At 40.4% G+C, this 14,141-nt stretch overlaps 1 protein-coding gene across 2 annotated transcripts in view; it reads left to right on the forward strand.

Annotated features, from left to right (window-relative positions):
* Positions 1–14,141, forward strand: part of bmpr2a (bone morphogenetic protein receptor, type II a (serine/threonine kinase)) — a 45,233-nt gene that overhangs the window by 7,667 nt on the left and 23,425 nt on the right. For both annotated transcript variants that reach the window (XM_036569871.1, XM_036569870.1), the window contains one exon: positions 12,550–12,720. In XM_036569871.1, the coding sequence (XP_036425764.1) occupies positions 12,550–12,720 (171 nt within the window). The remainder of the gene's footprint in view (positions 1–12,549; positions 12,721–14,141) is intronic.

Below are 14,141 nucleotides of genomic sequence, written 5' to 3' on the forward strand. Positions count from 1 at the left end.
ACTAATACATTTATATTATATTTATATTTTAGGTGACTTTGCTGAGCTGAGACGAGCATTTTATAATGCTTTCAAGTGAGCACTCTTTTAGCAGCCAAAGCAGTGTTAGCTCAGATTATGCAGTCTCAACTCAGGTTGTCTGTTTCTGTCGAGTGTCTGAGGAAATACTGAGTTCCAGGCAGAATTTGATGCTGCTTCAGAAGTGCCAAAGTGTTTCGTGTCAGTAATGTTTATTAATTCCACACAAAATGTGAATCTTTACTGAAGTTGCAAAGCAAAATGGCTCATAGTAGAGGAGTGGGTGTGGTTATATTGGCACAGCAGGGGCATGACCACACCCACTCCTCTACTATGAGCCAACAACTGAAACAGTGCAAAGAAACTCTAAAAGATATATAAGTTTTATAGGTTCCGGACTAAAACTACGCCCCAAAACGGCCAGATTTTTGTTCTGAATGTTTATTTGGACGGCTGGAAAATTGAAGATTATTTGAAAGCATGACTCGTCCTCTTTAACATGCAATGCAAAACAAAATAAAGATATGTCTGTTTTAGGGCTGGGACAATAAGCTGTTGTGAAAGATTCATACATCGGGACAAAATTATAAATAAATCAGTATTTATTATTATTTAAAGCCACAGGTATTTTACAATAACATATTCAGTATATTTAGGGCGGGTTCTTTTCGCACCAGAGGCCGGCGACACACCCGAGGCCTTTTCACACCAAGTCTGAGTTATACTGACCAGAAAAGAAGAGCGAAGTGTACAATATTTGAAAATATGCACATTAGCACTAATGGCGTCTTTCACATCAGAGCTCATGGTTGCTCCTGTGGTTTGTTTGCTCCTTTTAATACTCTGAGCTCTGAGCTGAAGCAAAGCCTCAGACTCCACCACACACACACACACACACAGTGCTGCTGCAGAGCATCAGCTCCAGCTTTCAGTTTTTTAGTGATTTAATGTATCAGTTAAAAAGTACTGATCACTTTCCAGTGGGAGAGTAAGTGATACACGTATTAATACTACTATTTTTTATATGGGGTTGCGTGACAATATGCGCTATGTAGGGCTAAACGATTTGGAGAATATTTAGAAAATAATTCGAAAATATCTAATTGCAGTTTTTCTGAGTAATGTTGCAACTACGATTTAAATTACGATTATCTTTTTATAAATTAAGGTTCAGGCCTGTTTTTTGGCCAGATTACCCACCTTTTCTGGCTTGATCCCTGAATATAGTGTGCAAGACTGCCAGTAAGTTGTTGTTGTGATGGAGGTTTGGTTGCCACTGATTGGTCTAACTCATCTACAGGCAGTTCATAACTCTGTGCTATTAGGTGAAATTTCCACACTTAAAATGTAAGACAACGTTTTTGATAATGTACACCAGAGGTCACTAATAGGCGGACCATGGTCTGAGTCCAGGCCCAGACGCTGTCCTATGTGGACCTGGCCTGTAACCGATAAACTATGGAGAATAATTTCGACGGGGTGGTCCTGTTTTAATCGGTGTAACGTTTCTAGTCATTGCGGTACCAGTTTAGCAGCCGGAGACTCACAGTCCAATTCCATGCGTTGTAAATATCACACGTGACGCTACTCAGCCAATCAGATCTGTGCATTACGATGAGCACTGAAACTCAAGTGAGTGACGCGTACACAGAGGAAGGGACGAGGTGAGAAACAGCAGTAGGAGAAGAGAGTGAGTCAGAGGGGAGTTATTTCACACGGCTGCACTAAAACAAAAACTGATAATAAATGTTGTTGAAATATGACTGAATTATACTGATATTCAGTTGTTGACTACATAAGATGTTCATACAACTACTAGGCTACCTCAGTAAACAGTATATGGCACTGAACCATAATGCAAGTTAGACATCATGATGTTCCGGACCTTCGCTTGAGGAAATTTTCTTTAACTGGACCTGGACTGAATTTTTCCATCTGAATTTACATGCCCAAATCGTAAGGCAAATTATTCAGTAACTGCATGAAATAAATGTAAAGTTTTTTTTTTCCCTCAAATTAACAGAAAATGTGTTTAATGATCATAAACATATTGCTATATGCTTACAATTTACTGCTGAAAGCCATAAATCTTAGACGCTCTTTCTATTTGTTTATAAAAAAATATTTTTTCAGTGCAGATCACTGAGGAGACACCATCTGAGATCCAGTTTATAGCTCAGATTTGTGGAAAAAATGGGTCGACTTTCAGTAGAAAAAAAATTGTGAGTTCAGCTTCTTGTATTACAAAGCATTAAAACTACATTACCCATCTATCTGACTGGAAACAAGACAGTTACAGCTCTCATAACACCCTACTTTTGAATGAAGCTTATGAAATATGAAAGTTATGAAGTAAAGAATATGACGAAGTGCGTTTTGAAACCGCCGGTGGTTCCACGAAGTTAAAAAGGTTAATTAATTACCCCTGATGTAGGCTAGAATTTTTTAAAAATTGCAGCTCTTGAAATTTCGATGTAAAGACGTTTCATCTTCCAGCCATAGCGCTAAGTATCGAATACATTTCGATTTCATGCTATAAAATGCATGATAACGAGAATGGGTTTGATTCTTTTCAACACAATACATGATAACTTTAAACTGTAGTCATGAACGTATTAAAAACTTGGAACTGGAAAAAACTGGTGTGGGTAGGCAACCTTGGACAAAGCTGAAGTTAGCGTCTTATTGTCCAGCAGCAGTTGCTCTCTGGTGTCTGAGGAGAGTTCAGCGAACAAGAAGCCAACTTTACCTTTGTCTTCCTTGAGTGGTTGATTAGCTAAGCTGTTTGAAATGGTGCACAGACAACCTGAGCTTTGGCTGGAAGAAGCGAAATGAACTTGAATGCGTCTCCTGTTCAGGAACAGTAATGTTGGGCAAACAGTGGTAGACTGAACAGTGACCGAGTGCAGACGTTTCACGAGGATCAAATATCCGTGCTAATACCTCAACTGTGCTCACTCACCCAAATGTCTCAGTTACTGGAGCAAGATGAAAACGTGAGCGGCAGCAGCTGCTTCTCCACACACGATTAAACAGCTCCCAAGTGCTGACTCTGAATTGGCCAAACAAATAGCCTCACAGTTTGTATACAAGAACACGAGATTTGGGTGTAAATGATGTTGTGAGATGTGGCCTTATAGTCCACACAGTTTTACTTGTGTTATTATCATGCGCCGTCATAACACACGTTTGCCTGATGTATCGTGTGCAACATGTAATATTATAATAATATATTAGACTGTCGTTTATATTATTTTTATTTATTTCAAGTCTTCTAAGAAAATGACTTGTGCCTGTTATCCTTTCAACAGGCACTGTCGTCTTTTTTGGGAGAAAAAACCTTTTCGGAATTACCAAAACATCAGTAAAGTGATAGATAAATAAATTCAAAAGGAATGGGAGCATTCTTTTCTAATTCTGTATTGAAAACATATTGTGTCATTATGCAAAAATGGTGTATCGTTGCACATAGAACAATTAAGAACTATTTTTAAAAAATGGAGATGCACCAATCCCCTATTTTTCCTTCCGAAACGATTCCATGATCCTTTAGTATCGGCCAATACAGAGTACCGATACCGATACTAACTCTATCTAATCTAACTCACCTATAAGTCCTGATATTGATACAGTTACATTTATATTTTGGTAAAATCTGTTCTGCGTCACAAATAAAACACACTCAGCTTGGCTAGACGGCATTTACTTGTTGGATTATGTTACTTAGATGCTTAAGAAAAATTATTCTTGTTTATTACCTGTATAGTAATAAGAAGCATGTATAACAACTTAAATGTTATAATGTAAATGTAAAATAGCTTTATTGTGTAAAACGGTTGAAACAGCTGAACAGTATATAGATAAACCTGTGGTGTTTACACATCAGCACAGCAGCTTCTCTGGCTCAAAAACGGAGCTGAATGTTGTTTCACATCCAAATTTCTCAAGTTGTTTGTCTCATATGTTCGTCTTGTTCAGTCGTGCTGTGTCTCTGAGCATCAGCTCAGTAAATATCACCATCCTTCACGCTGTCAGTATCAGCGAGTGCTTTTTCTGGCTTGGTTCAAGCAACGGACCGCGAGACCCCACAGCTGAGTGATACAGCTGACCGTCAGAGGCGCTCCGCGGGCACGGCTAGTGGACGCATAGGCCTGGCTAGCGGGCTGCTACTCTGAAGGCTACATTGGGGCTAAATGCTAGCCTTACGCCAAGAGTCTGGCGGTTCCTTCGGCTCTCTCAGTAACGTTAAATCAGACAATAAGTGACCACACAGCGGCAGATGAGTGATTACTGAAGGAAGCAGTTCAGTCGTTCAGATAAGCGGATCTGTTAGTGTGTTTTTCTCACCAAATGCTGCCATTACAGATTCTGCCACGATCATTTTTACCGCTGTCGTCCCACACCACCGACGTGTTGTTAGGTTCTGTCTACTGGCACATATGCATGTGTCAGAAACTGCTTTGGAGTATCGATCATATATATGGATATATATACACATATATCCCCATCACCGGTGCTGATACTGCATTTAAGTGCCAGTATTGGTGTCGGTGCAGCACTATAAAAAATACACAACATACTGAACTGTGACAGGGTAACTACACAGGGTTGCAATATGGACAGTAAAACCAATACAGCATGTCTTTCTATGTAAGCTAACAGCTACCCGAGATCAGTCAGTGTCTGGGCTAGGCTGAGTGTCCTATTGGCCTTTCAGACTTTCAGACATGTTCTTTATGATGAGCGTGATGCCATTGTGTCACTTTCATTCCTTCTTTCCTCCTTCTCTCCTCTTTTTCTGTGCCAGTGCCACATCAGATGACTCATTCTCTACTCATCCTGTCAAAAACACTCTCTTAAAAATTCTCACGCACACATACGTACACACATGCACGCTCTCTTCTGTGCACCATGCATCAGCATTTACTGTGTGATTGTCCAGAACATCAGATAGGCTATTCATTATCCTGATATGTCAGCTTATATCCGAGCACCCCACTGGCTAACTGCTTGTTAGTTTGATGTGTCAGCAACTATCAGAGTACGCCATCGTCCGACCTCCTATGGAGGAAAACTCATTTGGCTGGCGGCTACATTTGCGTGGTGTGTATTTTGTGTAGCGTGTCTAATCGTATATTGTATTGTATTGTTTTTTAATGTAGGCAGGGATGACTTTTGTGTGTGCATGTGTGAAAGTGAAGGTATGTGCTGAGAACTAGCATGATTGTCTGCGTAGTCGTCTATTCCATAGTGATAGTATTGGGCTGCACAGTATGTTGTGTAAGTGCTTTCAAAGTACTGATATTGCAGAAGGCTGCATTGTGCAAATGAGCCTCTGCGAGCCTCTGCATTCTCGCCAATCACAGCGGTTCTTTGGGTGTTTAGGTTAATCCAAGCATTCTCACACTCCAGTAAACATGAATCATTTTGGTCGAAAAGTATTGCAGCACAATCTTTAACCTTGACACATTAAGGGTTCACCTGTGTGTTTTTATCCTTCTCAAATCTTTGGCAATGTTGCCTTTAACTCGTTCAGATCTGCTGCCAGAGGAGTCGTGATCCGTGCTTTACCCAGAATTTAATGCATCAGCATGTGGAACTGGAGCTTTCTGCACTTGTCAGTTTGTTTAATCAGAGACAGAAAACGTGACTGAAGTGTGAGGTATGTTCCTGTCATTTGCTTTCTTGCTCAAAACAGTAGTTTGTGACAAAAACTAAATACAAAGTCTTCAGATATTCTGTGTTGTTAGATCATGTTTCTTACATAGTGACTAAATGTGACAGCAAAGACTGCAGGTCACGTAGCAACGAGGTTTCGCAGAGCGAGTAGCGAACGAAAAAGGAAGAGAAAGACAGACGAACATTTGGAGACGAACGGACTTATTCGCATTTATAAGCAGCGCAGTTGGTTTCCTGGTACGTTAAATCTGCAACGAGAGACTGTCAAACACTAAACAGTTGTGAAGATGAAGTTGCTTCTCTTTCTAATTTTTCCGTTCCACTTTAAATGATGCCGCAATTACATTCGGCGTCTCAGTCAGAATTTAAGGTGGAACCGGAAAGTTCAGCAAGAAGCTGGAGAATGAGAAGCGACTTCAGCCTCGTAAAACAGCGGAAAGCTGAGAGACATTTTACAAGAAACTCTTCTTGTTTTGAGGAAAAGTTTTCTGGCGGAGATGGAAGAAAAGCGGCTGTAGTTAAAGCTTAAATCAGAGCAGAGTAAGTCCGCGTTTTCGTTTATGTTGTTTAGCCTAAACTAGGACATTATCACATACTGAGACATACTGGACATAAATGTTGTGGCTCCCAAGCTGGTTTGATTTTTGTTGAAAGGACAAAATGTCTCTTCTTATCATTTGTGTTGTGACTCCTGATCTAACCTGGCTTTAATGCAGAGGGAGCCGGTCGGATTTCTCACTCATCCAGTGGTGTTTTTGTTATGTGCCACCACAGACTGTCCAGGCGCTGCACTTACCTACTTCCAAGTTCTACCCTTTGCGTTCCGTCAACACTACGAATTAAATATTTAGAAAATCGATTTTTGACATTTGTGAATTGATTCAGAATCGCCCACGTCTGCATCGACATGCATCTAAGAATCGATTTTTTCCCGCACCCCTATTAGGTATACTGGTTAATATTCTTCCTCAGATACCAGTTTTGTCATAACCGTTATACCACTATGCCATAAATAAGTGCAGATAACACAAGATACAAATGTTAGTCCCTTTAGCTGAACGCCCGAGCCAGAGATGTTTCAGTCACGTTGTGAAATGAAAAGGAAAACACAGCTGTCTCTCGATCACCTCCAGCCGTCTACTGTTTCATCTAAAGTAGTCCACTTCTTTTCAAGGGCTGGTCTTCTGAGGTTAACCTAACTTGGACACCTAAGCAACTAGAGGAATGTGATAAAGCTGAAATAGGCTTCTTATTCAAATTTCCCACAATGGTGCAGCACTTACTTTTAAGTGCATGGACAAGTGCCAGAAAGGAAGTGCCTCTCTGTTTCTCCACCCTAAGAACTTATTTTTTCTGTTAACAGCTGAAATGCACTGCTCTGTAATAATAAAATATACCTGCCTTGCTTAAAATGTGAACACATCTTGCCAGACTGTAAAAATATAATTTTTATCATGGTCAGTTCTGCCTCTGCAGCGCCCCCTCTGGTTCAACTCTGCTATAGGCTGCGGATGACGTACCAAAGTACGATGACACGTCAGGGTATGCAAATCAGTCAACCAATGTTACCGCCCCCTAATGACGCCCTACTCGTGCTGCACTCGTAAATATGAAGTTCACACCTCACAAAGTTGCAATATGCCAGCTGTCTGTAACAACTGTAAATAACCCAATTAATCTGAGCTTAGTTTGTATTAAAGATGTTATAATTAGTACATTTTTTAAGTTCAATGTATGAGTAGGCAGTGGTGGACGAAGTACACAAATCATGTACTTGAGATTCAGTAGAGATGCCCAAGGTAAAATATTACTCCAGTAAAAGTAGAAGTTCCTCCTTTAGACCTCAACTTGAGTAAAAGTACAAAAGTATTTGCCCTCAAATGTACTTAAGTATCGAAAGTAAAAGTACTACAAAATTAATTATGACTCAAATGTCCTATTACCATTTTTGTAACAAGACTCGCTTCATTAACTCATTTTAGGTGAAAATACTCCAGTGTCTCTCTTGGTAAACCAGTCTTTTAATAGAGTCATTAATTAGTGACGCTGATGTCTATTAAAATTATCATAAGCACAAAACACTGAAGGCAAACAGTTTCCATCAGGTAGAACTGAGTGGCTCTGAAATCACTTTTTACAAACAAACAAAGTTTCAGTTTAAGATTATTTGCAACTTAGTTACAAGTTTAAGTCTAATAAAAACTTTAAACTCAGTTCACAAATGAGTTTTCCTTTACTAAACTGCATCTGTAGGTCTCTGTTCACAAACATAAACTAGCAAAAACAAATTTACTATAAAATGAAATAGTGTTTGTATAAATTCAGAAAAAAGACACGTCAGTCACAACTGCATATGTGTACATATTTCTATATTGTGGTCTATTTACACAAAGTTAGGTTAGTTCATCATTTATGTTGAATAGACATAAATAAAGACTCCCAAACTCTTATGCTGCTGCACTGATGTTGAACCGTGTGCTTGCACTGGGTCGGTATGTCCAAGAGGTCAAAACAAGCTCAAAACTAAGTGCGCGCTGTGCCCTGATTGGTGTTCTTTCTTCGCGCTTCTTTTGTTTTGACTTTACGTTTTTATGCACACATAAACCAAAAGGAACGACAGATTTCTCATAATGTAGTGGAGTAAAAAGAAAGATATTTGACTTTGAAATGTAGTGGAGTGAAAGTAAAAAGTCACCCAAAATGGAAAAACTTCAGTAAAGTACAGATACATGAAAAAACTACTTAAGTACAGTAACGAGAAAACTACTCACTGAACAGAAATCAACGGCAAGCACCACTGGAGCTACGGAAAGCCAAACGGAAAGGTTAATGTTAAATGGTAATCATTACTGACTGTGTCAACCTTTCATCCGTATATCCTTTCTTGGACTTTTTGCTTTGTTTTATTAAATATGGACCTGCTGAACAGATAATTAGAAGCTAGCCGTCACAGTTTTAGGGAATGTTCTACCGTTTGGACGCCTCTCCTTTTTCTGGCACTGCATTAACTCTTCACCGGCTTGAGTCAGTGGCTCATACTGTTCAGACTCAAGACGCCCTGCCTAATCAGAAACACCTTCCCTCATCAAAGATGGGATGGTAGTAGAGAAAAATCTTCAGCCTCGTAAGACTCTGGTAGCTAACGTACACTAGCTCTGAAAACACAGCAGCCCAGCCCACCCGGTATTCCTCGCAGCCCCACCTCCAAACCTGAACATCGCTGCAGTGCAGATTTCAAAAATGAGCTAAAGATGGAGTTGGCTGAAAATAGTGGGTGTTACTCTTTAAGGTGGAACAGAAAATCTGAACAAAAAGCTGTTGAATAAGAAGCCAAACATTTTTGCCAGGCAGTTAGAAAGCAATATTGACGTAGATTTATCTATATATTGTTCAGTTTTGTTTTTACTGTTTTGCACAATAAAAATGTTTCAGAATTACTTTGGCTGTTAAAATAGTTCTAGTATAAAGTGACATCCCAGAACAATAAGCCACTGTTAAGATGGTTATTTCGAATTAAAAAAGAAAAAGATATGGCACATTTCATATTTTGTGTTTTATTTTTTCATGTCAGTATGTTAAACTCAGAAAATAGACACTGTGCACTAAAATTTGCAAAAAGAGTGTGTGTGTGTGCATGTGTGTGTGTGTGTGTGTGTGTGTGTGTGTGTGTGTGTGTGTCTTAGCTCTCAGGGTCAGTGCTGCAGTAGCAGTGCTGATGAGAGAGCAGCTAATCAGCTGTAAGGCAGAGGTGAAGTATTATCACTGCTTACATTCCCCTCTGCTGTAAGAGGCCATGAAACTGCTCAGCCTTGAGAGCTTGACTGAAGAGAGAGAGAGAATAATCAGATGCAGCTACATAGAAGTCTATAATTTATATGTATAAGTTACGCAGAAGCATGTTAGTATTTTCACACAGACTTGAGTTTATTTATTATGTTTGTATGAATGTGTTTAGGTCTATGTGGCTCATCCGTTTCTGTCATGTATTTAAAGCAGCACTAGGTAAGATTTGGGGATTTGGAGACCTCTCTGGTGGAAATGTGTAATTGCAAGCAATGTGCGGAGGAACATTTTGTATGGCCAGTTATGCTTCACACCCTCATGAGCGGAGTTGAAAGAGTTCTCAAAGAGAGAACTCAGTCAAAGCCTGGCGAAGGACGTGTTCTCTGAGGATGTAAGTGTATCATCCACAGTTGTCTTCACATCTTCATCAGTATAATGTTGATTTTGCATTTGAGGCCTAAACATCAAGCCGGCCCTTCTTTTTGAGTCTGTGTGTGTGACATTAATATGTAAAGTTGTATGATGTGGTGTGAAAAACTACTGCAAAATCCATCCCAACACCTCTGACTTTTAAATGATTATTTCAGCCTTGACAGGTCGAATAATAGCAGTGAAGACAAATATTTTAGCGTGTTTTTGCCCTGACTCAGTAATGTACTTTTCAACAAACAGTACACTTATAGTGCTGCTTCGTTCGATTAAGCTTGAGGGCCTGCTGTACTTGAAGCTAGTAGAATTTCAAATGATAAAGCTTGCCATGACTGATATATTGCTTTCAAAAGTTTCTTCTAACATCTTCTTTAATTACTTCTCACTCGTGAGTAGGTGATATCTAAACATATTTAAACACATTTATAGTAAAAAAAAATTGCAATTATCAGTAATACCTTGCCCTGCCAACCCCAAAACAAATGGGTTCGTGGCAGCTTTGACCTTTCTATTCTATTTTAGTTTATACAGTTTTTTAAACATTACTAATTTATTAAGATGAAACTCATATATTAAGTAATATTATACTGAGTAGCCCAGCGTCTTTTGATAACTACATGGCCTGTCATTATAATAAACGTGGGTTCATGTGTTTCTTCTGCTGCAGAGAGAGTTAAAAGCGCTTGCCGCTGGAGAAACTTCAGACTGCAAGTGATTTCGAAAGCCCGCATGTGTTCCAGATTAGAAACAAGGCATTTCCCGTCATTACAGCAGTGTTTTCATAATGCAACTAGCTACCAGGACACTAATCTTTAAGAAAATACTGCATATTTTTCTCAGTAAACGACGCGCAGCAGATACAGTGGGGAGTTTACTCTAGCAGAGCTTTTAAAGACCCTGTTATCACTCAGTGTTGTGCTGTCGCCTTGCAGCAAGAAGGACCTGGGTTCGATTCCCTGGCCTGGTGACCAGGGTCCTTTCTGTGTGCCGTTTCCATGTCTGGGTGGGTTTCCTCCGGGTGCTCGGGTTTCCCGCCACAGTCCAAAGACGTGAGTCAGGCTGGAATTGGAGGTGTGTGTGTGTGAATGTTTATGTCTGTGTGTCTGCCCTGTGATGGACTGGCGACCTGGTGACAGGGTATTTCCTGCCTTCTACCCGGTGAGGCTCCAGCTTCCCCCCATGACCAAGCAAGATAAGCAACTTAAAAAATGTGTGTGTGTTTATTTATGACCTTTTTCTGAGAACACTGGCTGTAGATGAGGATCAGAGGAACTTTCTCTCCAGGGTAGGGTTAGCTTAGCTGCTCTATGCTAACTTCCAGTCATTTTAGCTTGTTTTTTTTTTACTGCTGTGAGTCACTGTGGTGAGCTGAAGTTCTAAAGCACGTCGGCATTCGTTTTCAGTTTCAGTCATATGAGGTAAATTAAGGGGAGTTTGTGCGGCAAAGCTAGCATTACAGTGTGTAGAATAACATGGGCAGTTTCTTAACAAACCTCTCTGTCTTGTTTTTCTCCGTTTCTGTATTTTAATATTTTATACAAACGTTGTTTGCTGTCTGGTGTTGACCAGAGGAGGATGGGTTCCCCTTTTAAATCTTTGCTCCTCCCAGGGTTTCTTCTTCTTGCTCTTAGGGAGTTTTTCTTTGCCACTGTCATCATTGGCGACGCTCATGGGGGCTCGGACCCGGATTTTTCTGTAAAGCTGCTTTGTGACAACACCTGTTGTAAAAAGCACTATATAAATAAACTTTGACTTGACTTAACTTGTCTCTCTTTCTCTGTCCCTCTCTCTCTCTCTCTGTCTAACGGACCACTGGTGTACACACCCACACACTTCTTAAACATGAACCCCAGTTTCCCAGCGTATTTTGCAAGCTGTTTAATGGTACCAAAACAGTGATTATCGCCTTTTACACAGCACCATCGGGTTACTATCCATCATTGACTATATCTGATTACATCACCCCATCGTCCAGGCTTACTCATAACTTATTTCTCACTTGAAATAATTGGAGAAGCTCTGTAAAAATTGCGATTTCAAACTTTTGATCAATACCACATTTGTTTTTATAAGTTTAGAAGAGGTTTTTTTATTGTACTGGAAAATCATTGTTGTTAGCAAAATGTTTTATGGAAAAGACGATCATCCACAACAGATTTTTACCATATGTTTGTCATGGCTTGATAAAAGCAATGAAAAAAGCAATCAAAACAGAAAGAAAAAAGTCAGATATTTATTAAGAAACTATGTAATTAATTGTGTAAATATGTGATTAGTGCATGCAAATAGTGTAGTTAAACAGCAATAACAGTCCTTTGCACACTGACATTTACCCGTGAATGCATGTCAGAGCTCACAGGTGTTCTAGTTTGTTTGTACACCCTGCTGTAGAGCTTCAGTTTCCGTGAGTCGGTAAAACCCCTCATTCTGTTTGTTGACCTTCTTTAGCAGAATGGGCCATTTCCTAGTGTTTGTGCCTTTGCGAGGCTTTTTCGTACAAAATGGAAAGGATAAAAGACAAAAAACACAAAACCAAGTTGTGCCTGTTATTATTAAATATAACTAAATCGATATGTAGTCCCAGCACTAACTGCTCCCCCCCCCCTCTCTCTCTCTGTCTCTCTCTCTCCTTCTTCGTAGCTGCTCAGACTGAGGAGAGGGAGTGTGCATATGCAGAGCTGGCTGAGCACATCGGCCGAGGAGGAGAGGGGCGTGTGTTTCCGGAGAACTCCACCATCCGCTGCAGTCAGGGCGGCCGCTGCTACGGACTGTGGGAAAAGAAACAGAACGGATTCCAGCTAGTCAAACAAGGTACATATCAGTGGTCTAAAATCTCACAAGTAAAAAGAGCGATTCATTCCCAGAAGGACAAGCCGTCACTGCTGGCTTCAAATTTGGTAACAGATGAGGTTCTGCCGACAAAGCAGAAGTGTGACCTAACAGAACAGATCGAATCCAAGGGGAGTCCAAGGGAAACGCATTTGGCCGTATTCCCAGGAGAGGAATGTTGGACGCTCTCTTTGTCCGTGGGGTAAAGTCCCAGGCAGGTATCCACTTAGTCACATAACCACTGAAGTGTTGTATGTACTCTCCTTCAAGTGCTCTGAGACTGGTTTCTGAGAAAGACGTGGTAGGAAACCTCAAAGGATGTGAGTGCACCCTTCACTCATCCTGAATTGGTGCAGCTCACTGTGTGAAAAGGATTGTAAGGATTGACCTACCATGTTCTGCCCACAAATGCATGCTTTCATAACTGCTGATGCGATGTTGGCCAAGCTTCACAGAATGTTGGCAAATGTTACTTGTAACACAATTGGACTGAGTGGTATAGCGGTATTAAGGTTTACTGCAGTATTTGAAAACATTTTGAAGACATTTCAAAATGATGCCGATCACTGACTCTCTGCTCTCAGGTGACCTCTAAATGGGTGTCATTTTAGCATCAGTAGGCGGGGACCAAGCCTGTGCTGTGGTGTGTGGAACATTTAGTCTGCTAACTAAGCTTTCGTTAGCTTAGCCAAGAAACTGCAGTCCCAAACACCACAGAACAGGTTTGAGATCTGATTTCTGTCACTCCAACACCAGGTACTCGACTTCTGCACACTCAGACATCAGTTTTTATCATCTATGTTTGTTTCAGCTAAGCTGCAGTTAGTCAGAATCAAACCTATACCGTGATGTATAGCACTATATGGGTCTAAATAGGTTGAATAAGCTGATTAGGCCACAGACCCAAACATCACAGAGCAGGTTTAATTTGGCTTTCAGCACCAGTTGCTTGATTTTAGTCCCTCAGATTTGAATCATTATCATCTAAATTTGTGCTGGTTCTTTAGACTGGGCCCATCATACATGATTTTTTGCAAGATTTTAAGCCTGATTTGCCCTTTGCGACAAATTTTGACAACCTGAAGCGATTTTCCAGGTCGGGAGCTCGATCAGAAGCGACTGACTGCGCTGTGATCTGGTAGTGTGAGAGGAGCAACGATTGAATCTTTAGCCCTCCGATTGAAGTGATTGGAGGCCCACCTATATTATCAAACATGTTTGATATTTACGATTCAAAATGTTCACAAGTCAGAGATTTACTCCATGAGTGATTCAAACAGCAGCCAATCAGAGAGCTAGAAGAGCGGAGAAAAAGGCAAAGAGACGTACATGAACGCCACCTGAACAGCGGAGCGCGGAGACAGAGGAGCTGCATGTAGAACACAAGCAGATAAGAGCCGATA

Source organism: Colossoma macropomum, unplaced genomic scaffold (genome assembly GCF_904425465.1).
Source record: "Colossoma macropomum unplaced genomic scaffold, Colossoma_macropomum, whole genome shotgun sequence".
NCBI classification, from domain to species: Eukaryota; Metazoa; Chordata; class Actinopteri; order Characiformes; family Serrasalmidae; genus Colossoma; species Colossoma macropomum.